Below are 27,901 nucleotides of genomic sequence, written 5' to 3' on the forward strand. Positions count from 1 at the left end.
CCACTATACAAAACCTAGCGTTGATTAGATAGCTGAACACTCAGATGACGTGACATGATGAATGTACAAGCAATTCACTGAAACACAAGGCAGTCAAGTATGCAAAAATATCCCAACAGCAGTTTATAAATCTTACTAGAATCAACAGGACTTCATAAATCTGATTTTAAAGAGACACCAAAATAATCTAAACATGCTTTTATTCCAAGCATTTTTTGCATAGTATTCAATAAATGCTACTGCAATTGAAAAGGAAAAAAAAAACCCAGCAGCTATCTGGAGCCAACAGCTTTCTAAACATACAAGGAATTACCAGGGTCTATATATTTACACCAGAGCTCCTTGATTCAGTTCATTTCAGTTTTTCCTTTCATTGTTTTATATTTCCTCTTGTTTGGATTGCTGAGTTGGGATTTAAAACTTCATTTTAAATACCAATCCAATAAGGAATTAGTGGGGTATGTTTCTCACAAAACAGCTTTGAGGGAAAATGAGGAAGTCCACTTATAGAATGGGTGGGGAAATGGCCAAGGAGGACATCTCAAGACTGTAAAAATACTGTGCAAATCAGTCATTTTAGTATTGGAAATTTCTAATGATCTTCCCCATCTGTGACACTGTGCCATATTTAAACTACAGTAGAAGACAATTCATTTTTTCCTTCACCTCTACTGTTGCCTCTGCCACATACCTATAGTCAAACTCAAGTTACCACAAAAAGATGGAAGAAGCTGAATGATAATTCCTATTCTACAGCAATGGGCCTGATCCTGAAACACTGCAGAACACTTAATACAACCCAAGGAATTAATGACTGTTTATATGAAGCTACTAGGATAAGACCCACACCTACAATGATTAATAGGTTCTAGTTCTAAACTGTACTTGATAAGAGAAATCCATGGCCACTCCCCATGCATGACCACCTTCGATGCAAACCATTAAGATCACTAAAAGCAAACTCCAAAAATGAAGTCCACCATCATTCTCTGTACTTCTTAAGGATGAATTCTGAAAGCTTTAACAAATGTCAAATACAGGGACATTTCTAACCTGATATCATTCAAAGCCACACCCTCAAAAATAAAGGTTTTTTTTATTGGCTTTACTTTTTTTCATCTACCATTACAGAAACCTTAGAGTAAATTCCTTCAGTAACTGCAGTTTGTGGTCTCCCCCCATCCTGCTGCCAGGTGAGAACTGGGTCACAAAAATGAGAAGTCACAGTTTTGCTTTCAAGTGGCTTCCTTTCCCTTTAAGCAGTTTGCCTTGGCTTCAGTGCTTCTGTGGCAAAACAACTCTCCTTTGTTTTAAGGTGTCACTTTCTTGTAGGTAACGTGGAGGTGCTGAGTCATTGGCTGTGTAGTGGTTGCCATGGAGACAGTCTGTTCTAGTTTCCCATCAGAATTGAGCCTGAATTTTCTAGTAATCTAAGGAAAAAGACAAAACAGAAGGCTTGTTATTTTGATTCTGTTCATAATTCAAGAAGAAATAACAAAGCAAACCAAGGTCCATGGACTGAATAAATGTAGTCACTTAATCAGTACTGGAAATGTATTGCCCACCCCTACAAAATTCCATAGAGAAAATATTCTTACCAATTATAATCCTCTTTCCTCCCAATACAAAGTTTTGTTACAAGAGATCTGAGGAGGAGCGCACTGAATTTCCTCATAAGTCAATAAGCAATAATTGACTCAAAAACAAACAAAGCTCTTTCAAACTACTATAGACCTTGGTGCATCCACAGATCTTGCCCTGAGAGGAGTCTGCCGACTTAAGTGTACATCTTTAAAAACAGAATTGACCTAAGAACAGAATTTGAAATTGGGGGTTGGAAGGACAAACAATAAACAAAAACACAGACAAACAGTTTGGATCACTTCACTCAGAATTATGTCTTATTTGAAAGCCCTAATTTGTCAAGCCAGATTTACTCCAAGTGACAGCCTGCCAAGTCAGGGAGTTAGAACAGTACAAGAGGAGAAAATGCGACACAGAATTAGATCCAAGTTCTCTTAAACTGAAGAATAGAATAGGGTCCATATAACAGCATCTGAAACACAATGGGTTTTACAAAGAAGGGTTCCTGATCACACAGCCAGTCAGTTTAGTCTGTTCTTCTTGGCACAGAGTCCATGAGCTGCTCAATTAGGCCCTTCCACTTATTTCAGTAAATGATTTTTGCACATAATCCAAGATGTTGTGTATGTTAGTCAGTGCCCTTTGCCCTTTTTACCATAGTTACCATCATTTTTAAAGGAGAGTGGAAATGAAATATCCGGGAGTGAGGAGCCCAGCCCAAGAAACACAGCCAAAGGTTATTTTACTGAGTACAACTGTTCAAAAGAACAGCAGAGAAGCATTTGATATGCAACATTCAAACTGAAAAGCTTTCTAATGAACCAGTTATTCTGAATATGCAGCAAGACAATAAACACACAAATGTAAAATCCACTTATATGTAGAAAAAGGGATCTATGGAATTAAACATTTCTCTCCTTTAAAACAAACTGCTAAAAAAATGCCATTTTAAAAGCCATTTACACTGCAACCCTATGCTGAGTTACTGCAGACTAAGCCCATTGATTACATTATGACTCAGAAAAGTAGATGTAGGGCAGATGATAAATGGTCAGCTCTTTTGTGGCTGCACAGCCAAGTCACCAGCCAGAATTAGAAGGATTTGCTGGGAATCCCATACCCCGGCAAAAACATCAGCAAGAGGAAGACCTTTCCTTTTTGTTTTATTTTTTAATCTATACATTTTAAGTAATTGTGTAAGCTGTTCCAAGCCCTTGAACCAGTTACTATGATAGTTTCAATGTTTAAACTGAGTTAAGATTAGAAATGCATAGCTTTTTCATGTTGATTTAAAAGGATTTATAACAAAAAACCTTTAATATAATGATATTCATCATGGATTTCAGATTTTTCTGGTAACACATTTTGAAGATAAGCTCTGAAAGTTTGACTGTGCCATTATTTTGGGGTGGTCTGTGGCCGGGAGGATTGAGTTACTCACAGTTAATTGTTCCCTAATTTGAATTTATATTGCAAAATGGTTTATAAAACAGGAAGAATTCTGTAGGACTATAAATACGCAGTCTACTATCAGGACTATGCAAGCCTCTAGGTGCCCTAGACTTTTATTTACTTACTATGTTTTTCCTGCCCTTCTTCCAAGAAGCACAGCATAGTGTACACTGGTTTCCCCTCATCCATTTTTCCCTCACAACAACCCTATGAAGTAGGTTAGGCTGAGACATTGTGGCTGGTACAAAGTCGCCCTGGACGCAGAATGGGTCTCCTGATAAACGGGAGAACTGTTCCTTCAGGAACAAGAGAAAGCTATTTTCTTTGAAACTACAGCAGCACACTTTTATTGTCATCCATGAACCTATAAAGCAAGCATTTATATTCAAAGCACTCTTTAAACATGCATGTCTAAACCCACATGTCTTTCCCAACATAAGGGCTCCAACAAAAGAGGCAAAGTCCCTAGATGAATTGCTCATACAGCCCCAATTTACCTCAGGGCTGTGCAAGAAGGGAGGAGGTGTTTAATCCTTCTACCTCTACTCAGTTTTTCTGTTCAAGACCAGTTCTTACACTCGGATGTCAACATTTTAAAAGATAAAATACAGAATCCTATGGTCCCGTGACTGGGCATTTTTGATAAGGCAAGCAGTTAAGTTTTTCCTGGTGCTCAAAATCAAGGGCTTCTTACAATGACAAACATTGACAGTGAATTAAGTTAGTGGTATGTTATGTTTTTGTGACACTGTCCTGTGAAAAGTCACCAAAAATAGATCACCACTGGCATTTTCACGCAAGTATCTAGAATGTATTTCATTGTTATATCACTAGAACTACACAAAGACAACAGGATTAAATGTGTTGCTGTTAGCCATGAGATACCAAACATGTTAAAAATTAGTATTTGAATCTGTAGTAAAGAGTCCACTAGCACCTTTAAGATTTTGGTTAGTTAAAGGTGCTAGTGGACTCTTTAGTATTTTGCGACTACAGACTAACACGGCTAACTCCTCTGGATCTATGACCACGGAAAGCACCACATTCAGCCGCATGGAGAGGAAATCCATCAACCTCACGAAGAAACTAGCTCAGATATGAACAAACATCATCTTCCTTTCTAAAAAAAAGGATCTATTTGCATCTGACAATTGTAATAACAGTGATATCTATACATGGTGGCTATGTACAAATGAACAAGTAATTGTATAAGGCTGAGTTCATGAGGGATCACAATGAACATTAGGGTGTATTTGTCTGGGGCTTTGGGGTTGCAGTGAAGCAAGAGATATTTAGATATTTAGGATGTTTGTGAAGCACTGACAACTATATTTTTAGTGGTCATATATAAATTTTATTTTGTCCAAAAATCATTAAAAGAGTACTCTATACTTCCCTGTGGAATTATGCTTAATGGCCAAATTGCTCCCATGGCTCCTAGTTGCGATACAGAAGAAAAATGTTCCTGTGCTGTCACTTTGAGCAAATATGACAGTGGCATCAATGCATAAAATAAATTATAATTAAAGAACAGTCCAGTATTACATGCTACATGTTTAAACAGGAGCTGGTTCTTTTTCTTTATGGAAGGAGAAGCTATAGGCCAAATCAGCATTAGCATTCAGCAGATTTGGCCTCCAAAGAAGCTGCTAATTTCCATCCCTGAATTAACAATTCAAACTTCCTTATAAAAATTTCAGTTGAAGTTACTGGTAGTGGAACCCTTGCTCCCTTGCTTCTGGGAAGGCTACTTAGAGTTTTGTCCCTCTGAAGATTTCTAATTTTCCACACTTACAGACCTCATAATACAACCCTACCACCTTTTAACTGATGAGGGCTGCTGATGCCTCGGAAACTCAACTTGCTGGTTCTAGCCTTCTAAGATTCTAATAGTTGCTGTGCAAACGATGCATTTCATACACAGGTCTCAGCTGTAAGAAAAAGTCTTTTCATGTTTATACCATCATGAGCTATGAATGGATGTGTCTGCTTCACTGTGTACATTTATGATGGGATACCTTGATTGGCAGCAGGTTCTCAAGGACATGCACACAGGGAAAGATATGCATCTTTAATTCACATACGATGGTCACATATAGGGTATATACAGGTTTCTTAACAGAAGTGACAACTATATAGGATACTTGTGTGATGCAATCTAAGAGCCTTGCTCATCGGGAAGTGTGTCAAAAATCAACGCCCAAGTGAGCAGCACGACACAGATCCCCCATCAGTGTGATCTACAGAGACCACAATGAAGAACCTTACAGTATGTACTCGAAGTAGAAATTCTCAACACAGACATCCTGATCAGTAGAACAGCATACATTTAAATTGTCATCTACATAGGAATTGCAGTGTTCAGCTTGTCAATTCTCCTCTCTTCCATCTCTCCTCAATCCGCATTACTTCTGCACTGTCTTTACCAGACCCCCTGACCCTTTTTTCCAGCACTGTCTACAATCAGGTACAAAGCCCTGTCCTTCCTCCATTGCCTCTCTGCTTTGGCTGAAAGCCATCTCAACTTTGTTTAACACAAACGTAGTCCCTACAACCTATGCACTCTTCCATGTTTCTGCTATATATCAAGGCAGGATATAACCATTAGGAGTATGTACTGAGAAAATTTTCATTATAATTTTTGATGCAGAAATTTTTGGATCAGAATTTTTTAGCATGACTGCTTATTACTAGGTAGGATATTACTGCTTCAGGAGTTAAATCCATGTGTTTTTTCTTTGGAAACATTATTTTCAATGGGCAATCTATTCAAAGGTCCGGTCAGCTGTTTAAAAAGATAGCACCAAATTTGAACAGAACATAGTCCTCCCTCTAATCTAAACACCCTTTAAGTCAAGCAGTTTGAACAAAGGGGGTCAATTTTACAGACCCCCTCTCTGCACAACTTCACTTCTGTCTCTACTGAGTCCTAAAATGGCAGCAGCCTAGTGGGAGAGCTCCCAATAGACATCGGCATATTAAAAAAAACTCTGTCTGTATTCATTTCATTTTCTTACTCTTGTAGTGACTGACTGACAATTTAAAAAAATTTACCTTTTCATGAAAACTCTGTTTGCCATGTGTTTTTTTTTGTGTTCTGTTTAACAAAGTAAGGAAGGAGACTGGCAACTGTACCATTATTTCCAATGGAGAATTTGGTGGGAGGGCTGGAGAGGCTGTTTTTCAACTAAATGACAACAAAATTGGAGAGGGGTAGCTACTGGCTTTCCACTAAAGACCACCTAAGTTTCAAGCACAGTGGACCAAGTGTTCCAATTCTACAGTGACTGGTTCCTTCAGGCTTTCTACTTTCAGAGGGGAATCCTCACAAAGGAGGGGGGAAGGAGAAGTCAGCTCTCTACAGTTTGGGATTGGCTGGGGGTGCTCTGTGCTCCTCCCTTTTAAGGAGTTGCCTGGAAGAGAGAAAAGCTAGGAAATCAGTATAAAGAAAAACGTGTGCTCATCTTGCACGGCTGGTAAGCTTTGGAACTTGGAAAAACACTGGATTTTTTCAGGGAGGGGTTTTTGCAAGCATTTTGGATTTGTATTACCATTCTGGAAAATTAAATTAATATCCAGGTATATCTTCAGCTCAGGAATTTTGTATGCACACCTCTAATAACCATGGTCCACGGCCTTTGTTCTTGTTCTTTTTCACCTCTTCAATCAAGAGACTGAGCAAAAATACAGCAGCATGAAAATGCAAAAGAACAGAGCTCTTTCAAAGTCTGCTGAAGTTGCCTTTCTGCTTTATGGTCATGCTGACAAATGAGGGATTTTTTGTCTTCCTTCTTATCAGTGGAATGTATTTGCTCTGCTAAACTCACCAACTATAGAGAGAACAAAGGCTGCCCGGTGATGAAGAACAGTGTTTTAGAATGTGAGCTATACTACCAATTTGCAAACTGTGGATAAACTGAAGAGAAGAGAAACAGTCTTAGGGAGAGAAGAATGCTTGCTAAAGATGTGAGAATTTTTCCTTAAACAAGTAGAATGTTATGTGATTACAATGCAACAAGTCTGGATTCACACCCTTCAAGGGAATTAAATCAAATGAACTAGTAAATTTTAAGGATATAAATTCAATAGGACTCAGTCAGCATAAATGATGCCCTGACTTCTTTCAGCTTAGAACTAAAAGGGGGCATTTTACAGGGATTGTGTGCTAAATCTTTAGTTTCTCTCATTAGAGGTGATGACAAATGTTAACAACACTTAATGCTGAAATAGTTTTCAAGTACTCAAAGCACACACATTATTTTAGTAATCCTTACGACACCTTTGTAAGGTAGATAATCCCCAGTTACCTTATTGGCTGGATAAGCTATACAAGTATCAGAGAACACACCTCCAGATAAGTCAAAGCCAAAACAAACTTCACAGAAGTAATGAAAAGGCTTTCTATGGATATGGTCAAATGGTTCCATAAACAGTCATTTAATGATGAAGCTGAATGAACAATTGAAACAGCATTTCCTGTCCATTATGTTACTGGACAATGGTACTTAAAGAAGCTCTTGGGAGCCATCAGGGGTTACATATGGGCAGTATATAAATTGAATGTTATTATTATAATAATTATTATTTGATCCCATAGAGCACACATGGTTCTTCAACAGAAAACCTGTAGCTCTTCTGAGAAATGTTTCCTAATGAGGCACCCACCTCATATTTCAGGAAAGAGAACAAAATCGTGCTTTTTGGACTTGGGGTTAGCAGGAGGTTTCCACTTGTAAACAGTTGTGAGGCTCCCCGAGCTGTGGGCCTCATGCCATGGACAGTTACGATCATGCCTGTAAGTTGCACTACAGTATTCCAGGGAATCTTCCATAATTGTATATGAAGAAAAGAAGTAACTCTTCAAGTAGGCTATGGAATGCTAAATAAGCATTCAGCATAGCTTCCAACCAAGCTTCAGAAGTACTCACTTGTTCTACATGGGGCTTCTTGGCAAATGAGATCCTTCCTAAAGAATGGGAAGCGATAGAAAGCTCCTGTCCATTTACCTCTCCTTCCTCCACCTCTACCAAACCTGCATCAAGAAGAGAAGTTGTCAGTACTAACATAGTTCATAAAAATGAATGCCATGGTTAGGTATAAATCTTAGAAATAAATATATAAACTGGAATACTATATACACATACATACATGCACATACTGTTGATCCATAATAGCCAAGACCATGTTGTCTGAAGTATGGAGTAAAATATTTTCCATCAAGTCAGATTTAAAGCTAAAGTATGAACACTTGATATAACTAGGTTAGTTAGAAATACAGGATGACACCGTGTTATGGATTTATAAAATACAACACATTTCACAAGTACGCCCTTCATTTAAAGGGTTTTGTGGCTTTTGTGGCTGGTGTAGTAACAGGTGTAAGAGATTTGAATGAGGATTTAACCATGACAACAGAAGTAAGGATATGTAGATTTCTGGCATTATCAAAGGTGCTGCTTCAAGGAGACGCTAGCTAGCTCTGAATGAAGTTGTAGGTTTGTGGTGTGCAGTGTGAGTTATCTTAAAAATGTGGGGGTTTTTATATATATGTATGTACAGATCATTACTCTAGATTATGTTATTTGTTACACAGCGACTTGTGAAATGTGACTCTGATGAACTGTTTGAAACGCACAGAATACCAGATGTACATTTATATTTATATATTAGACATTTAAGCATTGTTATAAGTAAATGTTGGTTGTATTTTATAAATCTAAGCATGGTGTCATCTTGTATTTTTAATGCTCACGCTGTAGTCTAGCTGTATTGTAATTGCAACTAGGTTAGTACCTGTGTTCTGAGCACTGATGAAGGCCACCTTGTTAGTGTCTGGTTTGATACGGATGAATCCACATTCTCGGTGCATTGGCTTCCTGGTGTCTGGATGGAAGGCGTTGAATCTATTAGGATATAAAATATTAGGATGCCACAAGGTGCCACAAGATCCCTGAAGACTTTCCTCTGTGACTAGCACGCCACAGAAGTCAGGGCTCATTTTGCTGCTCTTTCAGCAGCACTGACATAAAAGAAATATAAGCAGTGCAGTATTCCAACGTGGTACATTGGTTAGACTAGAGGCTGGGAGACTCTGGCTCAGATCCTCACTGCTACAGAAGCTTGCAGGTGACTTTGGACTCGTCACCCACTCTCAGCCTGAACTATCTCACAGGTTTGTTGTGAGGATAAAATGGAGGTGAGAACAATGCAAGCCCCCTTTTGGTTCCCATTAGTGAGAAAGGAGAGATATAATGGAAGTAAACAAAAAAAATATTCTCTTCAAGTTATTAACCCAAAGCCCTTTTAAACACAGACATTTACAGGAATATTATTGCTATATATATTATTGCTATATAGGTCCTTGGAAACATTTCTCTATTCCTGGATTTTTGGACCCTGCATCATATTTCTTCCCCGTCCTATTTGTCATACTTCTTGAGAGTATATTTTTCCTATCATTTGGCAAATTGTGTTTCTCCCATGAAGAAGACCAAGCAGTACAGGAGATGCATGGCAGGGCTTTCCTTCTCTGTCACAAGTGCCCTACCTTCACAAGTTCCTTTACAGTTACAATTCTTGGCCTTTATGTTGAACTGTTCTTCTAATACACTTCAGACTGTGCTGGCTCTATGCATCTGATCGCGATATTGTCTGAGCAGAATAGTAAATCCTCCAATCCCCTGACCCTCCCAGTCCATTTACCATGTTATTGGATAGCTTTTCCAACAATGCATCTCTTAAAAAGTTATGCAGAACCAAGAGCTGCTGCCAGTTTGTGGCTAAAGTAGTTTGGTGAGTTTGCCACTTACACAATCAGCTGATAGCATATCTTAAAACTGGACTTCCTTCTCAAAACTAGCTTACAAGAGTCCACCATTTTTCTGGTTAGCACAAAACTCTGTATTTTAGTCAGGCAGCTCAGCAAAATGTTATGCAACTAGGCCAGCCATGTGGCAAAGTGCTGTAAGTTTCACACTAAAACTAAACACTTTAAATCACTACGGATTAGCTTTTAGCATAGTTTAAGTCTGGCACACAATTATGAATAAAAACAAATACCACTAATAACAGATCAACAAATTAAAAATATAGTTTCATAATTAAATGCATAATTTAGGATAGCATGAGAAAGAAATTATGCACCTTCTCCATTTTCTATTTTTTTTAAGCACATTATAGTTTACTGCACAAAACTAAATCCGAGAATATTTCTCCCCAAAACCAAAATGTAATTTCTATCCATTTTACATTTTTACACAAATGTCTCTTTTTGCAGGTCAAACCATCTAGAAAACTGGTATTTCAAAACTTTGAAATGCTCGAAAGGAAGCATTTGATCTCCACCACTTTTTTCCTTGGTTCTGAAAGCATTCCTTACTGAAATCACCAGGAACGACTCCATGAGCCAGTCAAGTCAGCAGTAAATGTTTAGGAGCCAATGCCCCTGAACAGTGCCCTCCACGACACCCATCACCCTGCATTTCACTCTCCCCAAATTCATGCTATAGCCGTTGTTCTGTCCTTCTGCCTGCCAGCGTACTGGCATATGCTCCCCTTTCTTCCTTGGTGACTGCCACAGTGAGGTGGCTAACTCTACCATCCACATCTTTTGTCTTCCCAGATGCCTCGAGGAACCTAACAGGAGAAGCTATGGAGATCAGCAAGATTATTTAAAGCTTTTTAAAAGACTCGCATTTCTATCCACTTTTTTCAACTGCTTGGGAAATTCTGCTTGGCTTTCCTGTACAATAATTAGCGGTACACACCCGAAGTGGAGATTGTATCATGCTTGCACACCTATATGCTTATCTCTCTTCAAATGTTTAGGTCTAACTTCATTGCTGATTTAAAAACCTACATTAATCAAGATCCATGTGGCAGTTCTGTAGATGCTCAGCCATTTCTGAAAAAAAAGTCTCCTAGTTTAGGAGGATTTTTTTTTCTGATTCCTTAAATTTATTCTACAGATTACTGTTGTGTTTTTATTCATGTTTCCTTTGTGCATCACCTTTGAAATCTAGGTAGAAAGATAGTTAAGAAATCTAAAATCTGCCTTGAATTTCAATCAAGAAGATGTACTATAAATGAAGTAAAACTTTAATACATTAAATAAAATAAGCAAATGCCTCAAACAAGCTTATAATATATTCACTTTAAATGTGTAAGTAAAAATATTTTAAGACATATTCACAAGAGAGACCCAAAACAAGGAATGAACTCACGAGAAATTCAACATGGGCTGCCCCACATGCGAGATCTGAACTTCTTCGAGGTACTGAAAAGGCTTCATTGAGGGAAAGGTCCCATCTCCTGGTGGGTCTGACAGCCAAGTACCCAACATCCAGGACAGAGGCTCAATCACAGGGTTCAACTGTGGGGTTTCTGTGGGAAAAGAAGAGGACTGGAAATTGAAAAATTGCCACAAATAGTTGACATCCAACGTAACTAGATTTTACCATATCATGGCTAGTCAATAGGGCAAAGCAATTTGTTTATGTTGGCTTTTCTGGACAGGAGTTGATTGGGGGTATTCCAACATCTTGCATTTTAACCGGATTTTAATTAGCTCCCTTATATGTATGCCTGTAATGTACTCTACTGTTTTTCACATAAACCTTTAGCACGAGTTAGATTAAAACATTTCAGCAAAATGAAAACTCAGTATCACAAGCAAAGATGGAGAACAGAAGAGAACAATTTTTTAGTAGACGACTGTGTGTTGGCCATTTAATTATTCCATAAGCATTCTGTTAACACTGAATTTGACTACTGCAGGTACCAGAGCTCATTTTCAAGTAGTACTGAAAAACTAAGGACAGCATACAGGGCATCACCATCAGAAAATTATCAGGAACCAACTGACCAGGCACTGTTTGCAGAAGCCCCCATATACTGTGCTTTGTACTTATTATGAGCTTAGGAGTCTGAGCTTTACAAGATCTGGCCCCATTTAAAGAAGACCAATGAACAAAGGCTGCAAAAATTTAATATTGCAAAGTGCTAAAAGAACTGTGTGTTTACCCTGGAGACGTAAAGGCTGGGTTGATGATAATCTTCAAATATGAAAATGACAGACAAAAAAAAAAAGCCACCCTCATTGCTCTCTATTGCTACAGAAGAGAGAAAGCACACCTCAATTGCTGGCAGACAACTTAGCTTTTTACCAAAACTTGGAATAACTTGGCCAGTAGAACCAAAGGAAACTATAGTCACACTCAGAAAACTTGATAAAGTGTGCTAAATCTTGCTTCCGCTCAAGGGACCGAACCATAATCCGGAAGTCTTATACAACTCTATGATTCCCCACTGAGGAGAGAAAGAAGACACACCTCTTGTTTGCTGTTTAAGGTATAATTTTAGAATACTCATAGTTCTTATGAGAGTTGGTATAGCGTAGCAACTGTGAGCCATGAGCCAGAAAGTCTCCCGTACATATCTCACATGAACTGTTAAATGGCTCTAGGCAAGCCACTCTTGGGCACTCCCCCCCCCACCTCTACCATTTGTAACAGGAGGATAAACACCACTTACATGCTTTTCAAGGTAGTTGTAAGGATTATTGAGAATGCATATGAAACTTTCCAAACACACCACAAGCATATAAATGTTAGGATTATTTTAATCAGAGGAAAGAAGAGTTACAGTAAAATTATAATTTATAAATGGGAGAGGATGAGTATTTTAACAGGAAAAATCAAGACTGCCAATTTTACTGTGAATGTCTAATGACACGAAAGACTGCCTATTCTTTGTAAGTACAGGACTACCATTACTTGTTGTACACATCTGCCTAAATTCTTTTTTATATGGCAAATACGAAAATTCTTTTGTATGTCTAGATTGCCATCTCCAGCTCATCATGCACAATCTTAACAGTTCCCTAGTGAAATCAAGGTCTATACCAGTTTCTCAAACAAAGCAGAAGAATAAAATAAAGCTTTCTTTAAAAGTTTCTCAAGTCTAACACGACTGCCTGAAGGACAAATGAAACAATATGCTTCCTTACCCCCACTGGCAGAGGCTTAGAACGAGCTACAACCACCTACTCCTTTTTCACATTTGTTGTTGGACAGACTCTGTCCAGAAATCTTAATATCAGCTTCATTTCCAGCCTAGGATTAATATGTACCCATAAACAAAGAGAAAGATGTCATATGATGGGAATTAGTGATAGAATGGAGTCCAAAATGAGGAGGGCTAGGGCAGAGGTCACCAGATATTTAGCTTCCACCCTCTGGATCATTTTAGGATCTGCTCCATATCTGAGTCCAATCCTAAACTGATCTATGTCAGCATGCTCTTCCCGTAAGTTCTTTCTGGTATTCACTTTCTTAACTTACTAAAGGAAAGGGCACTTGGGAGACATTCTGGATGCTGTCATAAGCATGTGAAACAATGTCCAGATGCACTAGGGAGCATGAGAAATGTAACTCCAGTACTTCCCTGCACCCGTGACTGCTGCAGTGAGCACGCACAGCAATCATGTTACACAGCATGCTCAAGGCAATCTACAGTTCTTTTCAACATATTTTCAATGAGAGAAAAGGAGGCAGAGAGGTGGAATCATGGAGAGGGGTGATGTAATGATGAGTCCCTCAAGTCCCACTCACAGTTTGGTATGAGTGAACATAAATTATAAGACATTTGCTTACCAATGATATCAGAGGTAGGGTGGTGTAGTGGTTAGAGTGTCAGTCGGACTAGGATCTGGGAGAACCAGGTTTGAATCCCCACTTGGCCATGGAAGCTTGCTGGGTGACCTTGAGCCAGTCACATACTCTCAGCCTAACCTAACTCACAGGATTGTTGTGAGAATACAGTGGAGGAGAGAGGAATGATTTGGGTCCTCATTTGAAGAAAGGCAGGGTATAAATGAAGTAAACAAGTAAATAAAAAAACAAGGGAAGGGTATACCACCAAGTTTAACAGGAACACGGATGCGCACACAGATTGGTTCCAATGAGGTATAATTTGTTGGTTTTTATTAATGTCCAGAAACCAGATACAGAATTGCCAAAGGTCTGAGACTGTCTACCTCTATGATTAACTAACATGTAGAAACTACTATATTTCTTTCCACCTCAAGTGTGGAAAGAGTGCTAATATTTAATCACAAATTACTATTTCTCTAAGGCTAGTAAAACACACACAATTACTATTTCTGAGAGGCTAGTAAAAACACACAATGAAGTCTGTTCTCTTTTCCTTGGAGAGCATATACAGGTTCATACAGCTTACAAAAGGAAGAAAAACCGGCAAAGCTTGCACCAAAGAGAGGCTGACAACTTGTTTGTTACTACCATCTAGTGGATAACAAATATATTGCAATTCAAAATTTCCTTCAGAGGAAGCAATACAGGTCTGTATTATCTGCTCTTCTTAGAGTCTTTCTACACAAGACACCAGGGTGCATGTCTGTCAAGTGTCAGGAGATGCGATGTTAGCTGGGAAGTATAGTTTTGAAAGACAGAGCTGTCAGAGATCGCTCTGGAGGGGACAGATGCTCTCACAGCCCTCTACTGCCTCTGATGTGCCAGACTGTCTCACCTTCCAGAGCTTTTACCTTGTCGCCCTCGCTGCTTAATCGAGCCTCACCAGGGCAAAGGCTCCAGAAGGGGAGATGCCAAAGGCAGTGGAGGACTGTGAGAGAATCCATCCCCTCCAGAATTCATCTCCACCTGTTCTGTCATTTAAAACTAAGCTTCCTGGCAAACATTGCGTCTCCCGACATGTGAAGAACACATGTTAGAAGTATTTTGTAGACAGACTTATGGTGTTAGTGTTTTCTAGAACATTATCATGATATTAAAACATGTGGATTCAGCCCCCTACATAAACACCCATTCCAGTTCTAAGCTGAGTGCAAGATCTCTAATCTGTATTATGCTAACAACTAAAAGAAAGAAGCTTTTTAGTTGAGCACAATAAACCGAAGAAGGTGAGATCCTGGGTTATACCTCACCATGAGAAAAAGCATATTTATACTATATGCTAGTCCCAGAACACCTGTATTTTATGTACTGCCCAAGATTCATAAAGGCATATACCCTCTCCCAAGGTGTCAAGTAGCAATTGTGTCATAGCAATTCAGTGTTAGAACCTGTTTCCAAGTATGTGGGTCACTTTCTCAGACCCTTTGTTCCTAACAATGCCTCTTATATTAAAGCAACTATGGATTTCATTAATAAGCTGACCAATCTATCCCGTGTAGACAAAATCACCTTGTTTGTTACATATGATGTAAACTCCTTTTACACTAGCACTCCTCAAACAGAGGCTATAACTGTCATAGAGAAGACATTGAATAAAAGGGATAGCAACTACTCCCCCATTTCTTTTCTCACAGCCTTATCAGAAATTGTACTTAAGAAAAATTATTTTAAGTCCAATAACAAGTACTGTTGGCAAATTCAAGGTGTAGCTATGGGGTTATCTGTGCCTTCAGAGGTGGCAAATTTGTATATGAATGATTTTAAAGGAAAACATGTATATTCTCCAAATAATCTTTTTCAGAGTCACATAATCAAATGGTGGCATTATACTGATGACATTTTTGTTATGGAAGGGAACTTCAGACCAATTACACACCTTTCACAACTGGCCTGGCAGTAGAGGTATACATCTAAAATTTGAAACACATGCAAACAATAAACCGATATACTTTTTGGATATTATGGTTTCCAGGGAAAACAACCAAATATACACTAATTTGTTCAGAAAATCTACCGATAAGAACTCCCTCCTTAGATATGACAACCACCATCTTACAACATGTAAGAAACAATTTACCTAATGGTCAATTTCTCAGAATTAGGAGAAATTGATACAGGATTTTCAGACTGAGCCTTCAATATTACAAAAGAATTTGACACAAAAAGGATACCCACAGTGAGTTCTGCAAACATCTCTCACCAGGGCCATTGCCAAAGAAAGGAGTAAACTACTAAAAGGCAAGAAAACAAGTGACCCTGGAAGGCTTGTATGTAGCTTAACCTACAATTCTATAAGTGCAGGCTTAAAAAAGAGCATATATAAGAACTGGAACATATTACATGGCATACCTATGTGTAACAAAAAAACAACAATTATTGCCTATAAGAAAACAGCTAGTTTGAAAGATCTTTTAATACACAGCAACACTTATCAGAATAAGAATTTACAACCATGTTTCCAGGATCTGCTCATGGGTCACTTTCTCAGTGGGCATTGTTGCTTCTGTAAGAAAACCAAACCAATGAAATACTTCATCAGCTCTACTGACAATAAACAATACTATCTCAAAGAATTCACAAACTGCAATAGTGATCACATGGTGTATGCAATAGCATGTGGATGTGGTAAAATCTACATAGGGAAGACAAACAGATCTCTCAAAATTGGACTCTCATAGCACAGAAGTAACATATTACACCACAGAATTGGTGCCTCCCTGGTACAACACTTTCTAAAGCTTAATCACAAACCCATAGACTTTTTTGTTTTGAGTCATAACTAAGTGCAACAAACAGGAAGAGAGAGCTCTGTTAAAAAAAGGAGACAGAATAGATTTTAAAGCTGAGAACTCTGCACCAGAATGGGTTAAAAGAGAACATCTCCTGGCAGGCACTCATTTAGGTAAGAACTGAGACAAGTCCAGGTAACCCACTCTGCAATAAGCGCACACACAGAACAGACACTAAAAATATATTATGAATTGCACTTTGCACATGCTCTGAATAATTTCTGCTTTTTAAAATAATATGTTTCATTCTTTTTTTAAGATGATGTATTAATTATCTATTCACATATTGTTTTATTGCTAGACCCCCTCCCTGAAGCTGATGTGAAAGGCATAGGGATTACTTTATAATTAAAGAATTCTCTTTGCATCAAACGTGTCATCATTCCAACCACCACAGCATGTGCAATTCTCAAAGGAACACTGGACTGCACAAAAAAAAAGAAAAAAAGAAGGCATACTTTCTGCCACATCTGTAGTAAGGGCTGAACTTATTGATTCAAAATTGAAATCATGATTCAATCGTTAGTCTGACCATGTAAAGATAATTATTTTACTTGTTATCCAGAGGTTTGGGGCCCAATGGAGCAAGAACGCAAGGTAAAAATACTTGCAATATTTTTAGATGACTACCTAGTCAATGACTTTTAATAAGTCTAATCCGCAATCAATCCCTTGTCTGCACAGGTTAAAAATCCCAGGATGTTTTAGCCTCATCTCCTTGCTCACTTTTTCATGCTATTATTCACAGCATGCCATTCTCTACAACACAGATGTTCACATATTGCATCCGAAATACTGCTAACATATCGTCCATTTGTGGATTTCAATAAATGATAACAATTTTCTAATAATACATATTTGTTCTAGTGGGACAACCTGGTGGTTATCCTACAGTAGTTATCCTCTATTACCCCTCCTCTTTTATAAGCACTTGCTTTTTCCTGCATTAACAAGACTACTGTTCTAGATGCCCCTCCCGAAGTATAAACATACACTGATATGGTTCAAAGTGTGAGCACTACAAGTGTGAAACCCTAACTTGTTTACAACTTCAACTTCACATGCATCCCTCTATTAAACTTGATTCCCAAACAAGGGAAAGCTTACACATCTGGAAATGCCCAAAGGGTCTCTTTGCTTGCCATGACCCCCCGTTCCCCTCTCCACAAGTAGAGGTAAACAATTGAGTAGGAAGAATGTGGAACTTTCTTGTTTGGTTGACAACTTCTACCCAAGGGGAGGAAGCACATAGTTCCAAGGTTTCTAATTTTGGGTAAAGTTTCAGAGCCCAAGCAATGGGTGAACACCTCCAAAACAGGCATCAATACAAGCCGTGGAACACATGCACAGTGCCTCCTATGGAAACAAGTATTTCTTTCTTGATTAATACCAAGAACAGCACCCTGCAAAATCATTAACAGACACAGAAGAACACATAGAAGAATGGTGCCCAAATCTCCACTTTCAGAAAGTGCTCTGATAAAAATGTCAACTGGTTCAGACTGTACCTGTATTTATTTCATTGCTTGCCATATCCCAAAAGACTGTTTTTAGCTTGTTCACTCTAGGTCACTAATCTTTCCCTATTCTCCAGGAAACACTCTGCAGTAAGCTAACAAAAAGACAAGACAGGAAACAACCTTGCAATTCTGTATAGAGGTTATCCCACTGTATGCTGGGACTTGTAGTTCACTTATAGTAACTAGTAGAGAAAGTATATTCAATGCTGTCATATATTGTTATTAAATTTGTAATTCTTACTGGTGTGTTTTGCCTTATTGCTCTTTGAAGGTGAAGTACATACTGGCACACACAACCTTCAATTTCAGATCCCATTATTATAAGATCTGGAATTCAAGGCACAGGAAAAGAAAAAGGTAATTAAGAAAGTCAAACTGGCAAAGCTATATGTAAACCATTTTTCTGTGTACTTAACCAGTGAAATCAGGCAAGTCTTAACTCATAGTGTCACAGAGGGAAGTATTTGCATATACACATTTACAAATAAATACAAATTGCCAGCCATAATCCATGAAGAATATATTTCTGTTTAAATCACACAAATTAATAGAATTCAGATTTAACATCTAGTGTTCCTTCCTATTACTCACAGTCCTCCAGGTTACTTCTGCTTATATGGTTACGTTTATGTTACAAAGGAAGCTGGTATTCTTTCAGAAAATAGTTATGTATCACTGCAAATCACTACTGTTTCCTTTATATTTCTATCATTCTTATGAGAAAAAGTAAGCAGCAAAGGAAGTCACAGTGCACATGCAGAAATATGCATTTCACTCTTCATTTTGTACAGAACACAGAGCTAAAACTCATCTCAGTCCCTATCCAAAGAGAAATGGCCTACTCATTATAACCCCTCCCCCATGATTAATACATTTTGTATATTATTTTTAACATCTTCAGCATGACATGGCCAGGTTAATGGGAGAGTTTCCCAGTAAAAGCAAATGGTTTCCACAAAGAAAAGGTACAACTGAGGATGAATAAACGTTGTCCAAAGGCCATACATTTGGGTGTCACCATGTCTGGGGTAGGGAGAAAGCTCAACACATCAACTATACAGGCACTTTACCTTTGTCCAGATAAATTAATAGGAACTGTTCTGCACAGCAGCAAAAATTGGTCACCACTCCAGAAACTGATGATTCCAATTAAGAGAGCAAGCTTTGCTCCCATTTAAGCAGGAAAAATGAATGTATTCTTACATTCTCCTACATGTCAATGAAAATTATTCACTTCAATGGGAAACACTGACTGGCATGTGCTTTAAGCCTCCTGTTAAAATCAACAGAACGTTACTGTGCTTTACATGGCTGGAAGGTAAATAAATACAGCCCTCTTGGAACTTTGTATAAGCTATCACTTATGTATTGGGCAAGTAAGACCTTCAAACAGTTGAAAGTGTGTGTGGGTGGAAGGAGCTTTTGGGGACCAAAACTGCTACCAATCAGCAAGCTGCTATGTCACCATGTCCAGTTTCCAGAACATGCCCAGCCTATTCTCAGAGCCCTGGAGGAGACTGGTTGCCACAGAAATCCATAAAGCACATTAGCAGACTGTGCCAAGCAACCTCCTAAACATTTGAGGAAGCCTCTTTCTTTGTATCGTTCCAAAAGGGCTGTCCACAGTTCTGGAAGGCAGCCACAGCTCTTCAGTTCATTTGAGAGAGGTCACCGCCTTTCAGATGCTACAGGTTGGGTTGCTCCCCTTTCTCTCTTACAGTCCTGCTTTTTGCACAATGATTACTTTTAATCTTTTCTATATCTATTCTTCCTGTTCCTTCCAGTTACTTGTGCTGCAAGGATATGGGTACAGTGTGTCCTATTCTCAACCCCCTTTCAAGTGCTCTGGGGTTTGAGTGCACGAACACGCTTGTTTAACCGACTGGTCATCATGCTTGCTGGACCGCAGCACTGTTTTCACCTGCGAATATGCTCTGTAGCTGCACGATCTGATTTATTTAGCCAAGAAGCTGCTATTTGCTAGGGGCTCAGGGACTATTTTTACAATTATATTTTGGGATTTTACAGCATTTCAGCTATACTTCAGACGGTGACTGTATTTGAACATGGCAACTACTTAACATTGTAGGCACACTGATGACAAAGGGGATGGAGAATCATCATATAATATATAAATATGATACATAATGGGTAAACATAACCTTTAGGCAACTTTCAGACAAGATAAAACCTGACATATTTATAGATTATTACGGTCAGCAACCAGAAAAATCTATAAGCACAGAAGCTTTCATTTGTAGAACAGCAAATTCCCCTACCCATTCAATATGAGGGCACTGGTGCAAGACATATGTATGGGGGGAGAATATAACATTCAATATGATTGAGAGCCAGTTCGGTGTAGCAGTTAAGAGCAGCAGGACTCTAATCTGGAGAACCGGTTTGATTCCCCACTCCTCCACTTGTAGCCAGCCGGGTGACCTTGAATCAGTCACAGCTCTTTGGAGTGCTCTCAGCCTCACCCAACTCACAGAGTGATTGTTGTAGGGATAATAATAACATACTTTGTAAACCGCTCTGAGTGGGTGTTAAGTCATCCTGAAGGCCAGTATATAAACTGAATTATTATTATTATTATTGGGGTTATATGCTTCACGGGATAAAATAATCACAGAGAGGGAAGTAACAGGTAATCTGCCTTGAAACAATGTTTTGAGAAGTATGTTATGGTTAACTAGATAGGCTTATATTTTGATAGCAACTGTGCCCCAGCCGTTTGTATGTGCAGAAAATACTGACCACAGTCTTGGGACAGCAGGTTGCTCAGGAATGGAAAATGGATCCTCTTCAGTTCATCTAGCTTTTCTTTCAGCTTTCTAACTTGGCTGTCAGAGCGGCTGATCTTCTGTCTCAACAGTTTCAGCTCTCCATTCTTCTTCTCCACCTGCTCTCTTAAACAGCACACTTGGCTTTTGCTATGCCGAGAGGAGAAGCAATATGAATGGAGAGAGTCAATGAGCTTGCAGGCCCCTGAAGCAGACATGATGACCTCATTGATTGACATGGGATTGGCATCCGTGTCTCCCTTCTGACCTACAACAGCTTCTGTTGCGGGCTTAGGAGTCAGATCTGCAGGGGATGCAGACAGGCTTTGGGAAGGCTTTTGGGGGACAACAGTAAGAGAAGAAGTAGAGGAGGTTTCTGGTAAACTTCCATCCTGTTCCACTATGCTGTTACTACAACTAGGTTCAACACTCCTTCTTAACCGTTTCCTTTCCAGTTGCTCCTTTGGAAAAGATGACCTTTCTCTCGTATGCTTGGAGAAAAAGCTGTAAGAATGAAGGGAGCCAATAAATTTGCAAGCCCCAGACACAGGAGGTGTAAAATCATCTTCTGATATACCATTTCGATCTGTTTTCAGATTCCCAGGATGAATCACCATTTCAGAACAATCCTCTACAGAAGACTTCTCTGGTTTATTCTGGGCCACTTTTGTGACTAGGTTATCAGCTAGCATCCTCCTGAGGGAGCCTTCAAGTTGAACCTGAAAATTCTCTCCCTGCTCAGAGAGTGAACCAATTTCAGCTTGAAGAGTCACTTGCTCCATTTCTTGAGTTCCATCCATCCTCGAGTCTCGGTCAGAAGATAAGTTCACCTCCGCTACCTCACAGTTTCCTTCCTTTGGTTGGCTGCCATCTCTGTACAGAGCCTGACTTACGATTTTCCTCCTCCTCTTGACATAATCCCTGCTTCCCCCTCTTTTCTCTGAAAGCTGGAAAATGGTTGGCACAGCTGTGGGTTTGAGCAGCCGATGCTGATCCTCCAGCCGCTTTGAAAAGCTGTCTTTAGTGAAGTGCTCACTGCATAAGAAAGAATATTTGGTGGGGATCCAGTTATCCCTCTGAACCGCTTTTAACCACTGGATCAGTCGCTTTGAGTCCTTTAATGGAAACCTACAAAACCATGTACAAGAAGAAAGTTATTGTGTGTGCTTCTTCTATAATACGACACATTCAGGAATTAACATCTAAAGTCTCTGAGAGATGATGGGTTAGGTGTCACTGACCCACTAAGCTAATGGTTGTTTTTTTCCTTCAGCACCATCGGGCTTCTCCTGATGCCAGAAGCCGATGCACTTGCATCATGGGAAAGCACACCAGGGCAAAGCACCACTGCTAACAGAAAGGATCTGCGGGATCCAACCCAACCTGAGCATTTCCCAGAGCACAGAAAAATACAGCATTTGTTACATTTCTGGCACCAAAATGTCACAGGGATGGTGGATTTTTTTAGCTTTGTGCTTTCTTTCTTATTACTCTTTGTGCTGTTCATATTGGAAGCTAGAGGGCCAAAGAAACTTTTTCCCACACTGTGGTTCATGCTTCCTGAGCCTGTGGATAGAACAAACAGTGTTAGCCCTTTAGTCTTCTCTCAGTTCAGTATATAGTCCCTGGTAAGAACTAGTTGCAGACCACAGCTATAGATTTAAAAGAGAAATAGTATGATGGGAAATCTTTTTTCTGACTCTGCTGTTTCAGTAAATCAACTACAATGAGAGAGACAATCCAATCCGTTAGCAGGTTTTGTGAAACAAGTTGTCTCAGACTGAAGAGAGTGATCAGGGTTGATATAAAACATCCTGAATTCCTCTCTTAGCACAAAGGCACTTCCAGATAAAGGCTTTTCAGACATTAGGCACACTGATTCAGTATATCTGACACCAGCAAGCAACTGTTCCAGTTTCTTGCACTGATTACTGATAGTCCAGATGCAAAATGCAGCATAGCAAGATTCCAGCATTCACAAACCCAGAATATTCAACTGTGGCTCTTCCAGTTTGTGGCTCTTACATGACATACCTTTTCACTCATTTTTAGTTTAGTGCTACAGCGTCAATTCAACAACAGAAAAAGACGGAATCTGAATACAGCTTCAGCAAGGTTTATGCACAAAGTATTCCTTTGGCTCAACTGAGATGGCATGTCAAGCCATGGTTAAGGTGGCTTAATTATTGGCATGTCATAAATAACAATTGGCATCATTTGCTATCCACTTATAAATATGAGTTGGAGAACACACATGGTTTGCCTGTACATTTGAAAGTACAAGTCACATTTTTGGATCTAAAATAGAGTTGGATCCTGTGATCAGTCAGCAAAAGGCATTAACTGTCACAGATCTACCTGCCCCCTGTCCCAGCAGCCACTTCTGATCCTGGGAAAGTTTATCCTGGGGTTGCTGGACTCACATGGAATAACAGCCACACAGGTTGGGAGGCTGCAGAGGAAAAGAGGAAGAGGATTAAACTGCTCCCTCTTGAGTGAGTGGGGTTTCGCTGATGGAAAAGGAAGGAGGAAGTGATTTTTCCCTCAAGTACCTCCCCACTTCCATCTCATAATCCACTTGGCTATTCTTCCATGTGGGTCCTGAAACTCTGAAAATAAACATTCCTGGGGTCAGAAATGGCTGCTGTAGGAAGGAGAAAACCTGGAAGACTGGTGATCCTTTCACGGTCCTCAGACAGTTCCTGCACTGGATCCAAACCTAGGATTAGTACAAATAATAGGTTGAGATATGAAGTCTGAACTGAGCCTCTGTATCAGGAGAAACACTTGTTTTAAGTTGTCAAGAAGCAAGAAATATATATACTGAACCAATGGCCTCTTGTGCTGACAATATCACTCTGCGTGGGGGACAGGTAGATTCCTGGTAGTGGGGCATTAAGAGAAGCACCTTGACTGCCAGGTGACTTGACTCTCTGATTTGAAGGTTGCAGACACCACACACTGTATAGGTCAGCTGGTAGCTAATGCAGGGGAAGAGTCAGTGGTTCCGGTTCATGTTGACACCAATGACTTTGGGAAATGTAGCTGCACAGTTCTGGAGGGAAAATATAGGTTACTAGACAGGAAGTTAAAATCCCAAAATTTCAAGGGTAGCATTCTCAGATTTGCCGCCTGTTCCATGTGCAGGGCCAGCTAGACAGGCAGAGGTTAGGGATCTCAAAGCATGGATGAGAAAATGGAAGAAGGGTGTCGGTTTATCAGATGCTGGGGAACTTTCTGGGACAAGCCAAACCTGTACAAAAGTGATAGGCTCCAATTAATCTGAAACGGAACAAGGCACTGGCACTTAAGGACTGCAGAGGATCAGGTGTGGGAAACAAGCCTCTAAAGCAAGATAGAGGAAGCTGGCATCCTTGGTACTGTATGATAACATAGATACAATGAGATTTTCAGAAACCTGACATTAGGATATAGGTTTCCCAGGATATAAAAATCTACAGACAGGACAGTGAAGGATGTGTTAAGCATGGCGTTACTCTGTATATCAGCCATACAAGCTAAAAAACATAAGGGGAATAAACTCACCCACAGAATTGCTATGAGATACTAGCTACTAAAAGCAACTTAAAAATAGGGCCCATACCATCCCCTACCTGAGCAAAACCATGAGGGTGATCTCAAGATTGTGAAGGAAATAAGGGAGGCATCTAAAATGGAAAATGCTGTAATAACGGATGATTTCAACTATTCTCACATTGACTGAGTAAACGTGTGCTCAAATCATACATCTCACTCTCATCCCCAGGGCAGAGCAAATATCTTGCTGCATCCCAAAGCAGGGACACTGCAAGATATTTGGGGAAGAGCATAACATGAATCCATGAGGGAAGGAAGCCACATGTTGGGTGTTCATATTCTAACCAGTAAATGTAACTTGCTCCTAAAATTGGCTTCTATATCAAGGAGACTGGAAAGTACCAAATGTTAGACTAATTGTATAAAAATTGTCCAGGGGGATCTAGGAAATTATAGGCCAGTTACCTCAACATCCATCCCAGGTAAATTAGTAGAAACTTATTAAAGAAAAGATTACTGAGCACATCAAGAAACAAAATCCAATAAGGAAAAATCAGCATAACTTCTGCAAAGGAAAGTTCTGCCTCATCAACTTTTGGGAGTTCTTAAAGAGATTTAACAAGAATGAGGATAATGGTAACCTAGTAGACATTATATACACTTATATTTCCTAAAGCCTTTTGACAAGGTTCCTCACCAAAGACTCATGAGTAACCTTAGCAGACAAGGGGTAAGAGAACAGTCCTCTTATGAATAAAAAAAGTAGTTAAATCTTTTTAAAAGCATAAGGAACAAAGGGGCTGTTCTTACAGTGAAGATAAGCAACCAGTGGGGTCCCACAGGAATCTGTACTGGAACTGATACCATTTAATCGGTTTATAAAGAATCTGGAATCAGAGGCTGAGTAGTGCAGTGGTCAAATTTGCAGATGAAACCAAATTATTCAGGCTGCTGAAAATAAAAGTGGACTGTGAAAAGCCTTAAAGGAATCTCTTTGCATTGGGTGACTAGGCAACAATGTGGCAAATGAAGTTCAGTGTAGGTAAGTGTAAGGTGACCCACACTGGAACAAAAAGAATAATATATTGAACTGTTTGGTGACTGAGAGGAGGAGAGATCTTGGAATTATAGTGGACAATTTGATGAAAATTTCAACTCCATATGTAGCAGTCAAAGTTCTATGTAAGTTTAAAAACAAACTTTTGGAGGACAAATTTAACAAAATTATTGGCCATAATAGCTATTATCCATAATACATAAATCAAATGTATAAATTCAGAGATGCTATACCATTGAGAACAAACAGGACACAAACATGACCTTGCTTTGCTTATGAGCTCCCAGAAGCACCTGGGTAACTCATTATAGAAACAGAATGCTGGGCTAACATAACTTGCTCAATGTGACATGGCAAATTTTATGTTTTTAATCTCAAGGTTTCAAAAGTTTACAAACACATTTATAGTGCATTCTTATGCAGAGTTACTCCAGTCTAAGGCAGCTGAAATCAATGGACTTAGACCGGAATAAATCTGCATAAGATCTCAGTGTAATAGTACTGTACATACTTTCACTATTCAGCTGTTTTCACTTTCAAATTGAAAAGGTGTTTTGTTCAGACAGAAAGGAACTCTGCTACAATCTATATTTTACCAAAATAACAACAGTATCAGAAGCATTACAAAATTGCACCTTGAAACAGACACAAGACATTTATTTGTTTGAGATTCTTTTGCACACCATCAGAAATGTAAAAAACATGCATGTATAAATTGAACATGATTGCTGCCCAATTCATGAGAACAAAGTTTTAATATTAAAAAGACTGCAACTGAGATGTAATTAACTTTACATTAAAATAACTGTTATCCCATTACTCTTTGATTACCAGGGTTGTGTCTTTTTCAATTTAAAAATAAACTTTGATACAGTTGTTACAATGGCAACTTAAACTCAGCATAGGTCTGTCATTTCTCTTATCTGAATGAGAAACTGTAGCATTATAATACCTCTCAGAAATGAGATTTTTTTAAAAAAAATTGTTGGAAAATTGTGTTTTTAGTTCATTGTCTCCACAGTGAAGAGAGAAACAACATGTTTATCTTGAACACACTGGGAATTTTTAAAGATTGGCCTATTATTTCAGGGCGTCCTACAGGCAGGGCTATTTCTTCCACCTGCCTTTAGAGCTATGAAAATGGAACACCCATCCATTTCAAGAAGTGGAGAATTGACAAGGGCACTACGTCTCTCCCAGCTACATGACAAAGGACTCCTTCAACTGCTGCACCCCCTTATTGCACCTTCCAGGAAAAGCAACACTCATCACACTTCCTGCCAAGCAGCTAAGACGACACTGCTTCATGAGCTCAAAAGGGGCAGGTTCGCTGCACCTTGTGTTGCCTGCACAAGCATTCCTCCAGTGAGGTGCCACATACCCCCATTTCCCAACCTCCAGGCAGGCTGCCTTCAATTAGGAGCGCCACACACTTACAGCGCAATCCTAAACAGAGTAATTCCAGTTTAAGCCCATTGAGGTCAATGGATTTAGACTAGAGTAACTTTACATAGGACTGCACTTGAGGGGGGGCAAAGAGGGGGTCCGTGGAGGGCTTGGTTAGGCCAGGGCACAAGCTCTGGAGCTGGCTGCCCGGCTAAGCCTCAGCCCTCGAACGCGAGCATGTGCAGAGTGCCTCCTCGCCACCTTCCTCTCTGAGCAAGCCCGAGCAACGGGGTGGGGGCTCCAAGCAACTTTCGGCCTCCGCACACCCAGCTCTCCCTCAAGGTCTGGGGGAGGGGAGGGGGCCAGGGCACCGTCGCCCCTCGTCCACGGGATGCTCCTCCACTCTCCCTGGCTCCGAGAGGCGGAGGCGAACGGGGAAGGGGGCAGGAGGGCCGCGGAGGCGAGGGGGGGGCGTGTGGCTTTGTGGTCAGGGCCACGGCAGCGCCCGCCTTTCCGAAGGTGCCTGAGTGGAGACGGGAAGGGCTCTGCCTGCCTGCCTGGTACGAGCGGTCCTTCCCCTCCCTCCGGTTACCTGTGGAAGGAGACGGCCGCCCGGCCCCGGGGAGCTTTGCCCTGCCGGTTGGAACAATTCAGCGCCGCGCAACAGATCACCATCTCCGGAGGCCGCGCGGGCGGCCCTACCTCCGCCTCCCTCCACGCCGCCCCCTCCTCAGCCGTACAGCAAGATGGCGAGGCCAGCGGGGTCTCCCCTCAGAGGCCGTAATAAGCTACTTCCGTACGGAAAAAGCTGTCATTGCGACGGCCCTTCCCTTATATCTGCCGTGGAGGCCCAGCCACCCCGCCCCTTTTCTTTCTTCGGTTAACTCATTCTCCTGGGATATCTCGCTTCACAGCCTAAATTGTTCGCTCTGACAGCCGTGTTGACGACAGGAGGGAGGCCGGGCTTCGGTACTTCGTACAGCAAGATGGCGGCGCCCATAAGTTGGCATTTTGGAAATCCTCCGTCGCTGTTGTCCTCGGAGACAAACTCAAGACACGCACGGAAAAGTTCCTCCCG

General features: G+C 40.1%; 1 protein-coding gene across 2 annotated transcripts; it reads right to left on the minus strand.

Annotated features, from left to right (window-relative positions):
* Positions 1 to 183: 183 nt before the first annotated feature.
* THAP4 (THAP domain containing 4) lies at positions 184 to 27,886 on the minus strand. 2 transcript variants are annotated; one of them, XM_054984031.1, is made up of 6 exons: positions 27,416 to 27,886; positions 20,818 to 21,971; positions 11,259 to 11,418; positions 8,830 to 8,939; positions 7,965 to 8,068; positions 184 to 1,430 (listed from the first exon to the last, which is right to left on the minus strand). In XM_054984031.1, the coding sequence occupies exons 1-6, from the start codon at positions 27,496 to 27,498 to the stop codon at positions 1,311 to 1,313; spliced, it is 1,731 nt and encodes a 576-aa protein (XP_054840006.1). In that variant the 5' UTR covers positions 27,499 to 27,886; the 3' UTR covers positions 184 to 1,310. The 2 variants fall into 2 exon arrangements, with proteins under 2 accessions (XP_054840006.1, XP_054840007.1); XM_054984032.1 differs by lacking the exons at positions 20,818 to 21,971; positions 27,416 to 27,886 and adding an exon at positions 18,046 to 18,144.
* Between the last annotated feature and the right edge of the window lie 15 nt (positions 27,887 to 27,901).

Source organism: Eublepharis macularius, chromosome 6, assembly GCF_028583425.1.
Source record: "Eublepharis macularius isolate TG4126 chromosome 6, MPM_Emac_v1.0, whole genome shotgun sequence".
Classification (NCBI taxonomy): domain Eukaryota; kingdom Metazoa; phylum Chordata; class Lepidosauria; order Squamata; family Eublepharidae; genus Eublepharis; species Eublepharis macularius.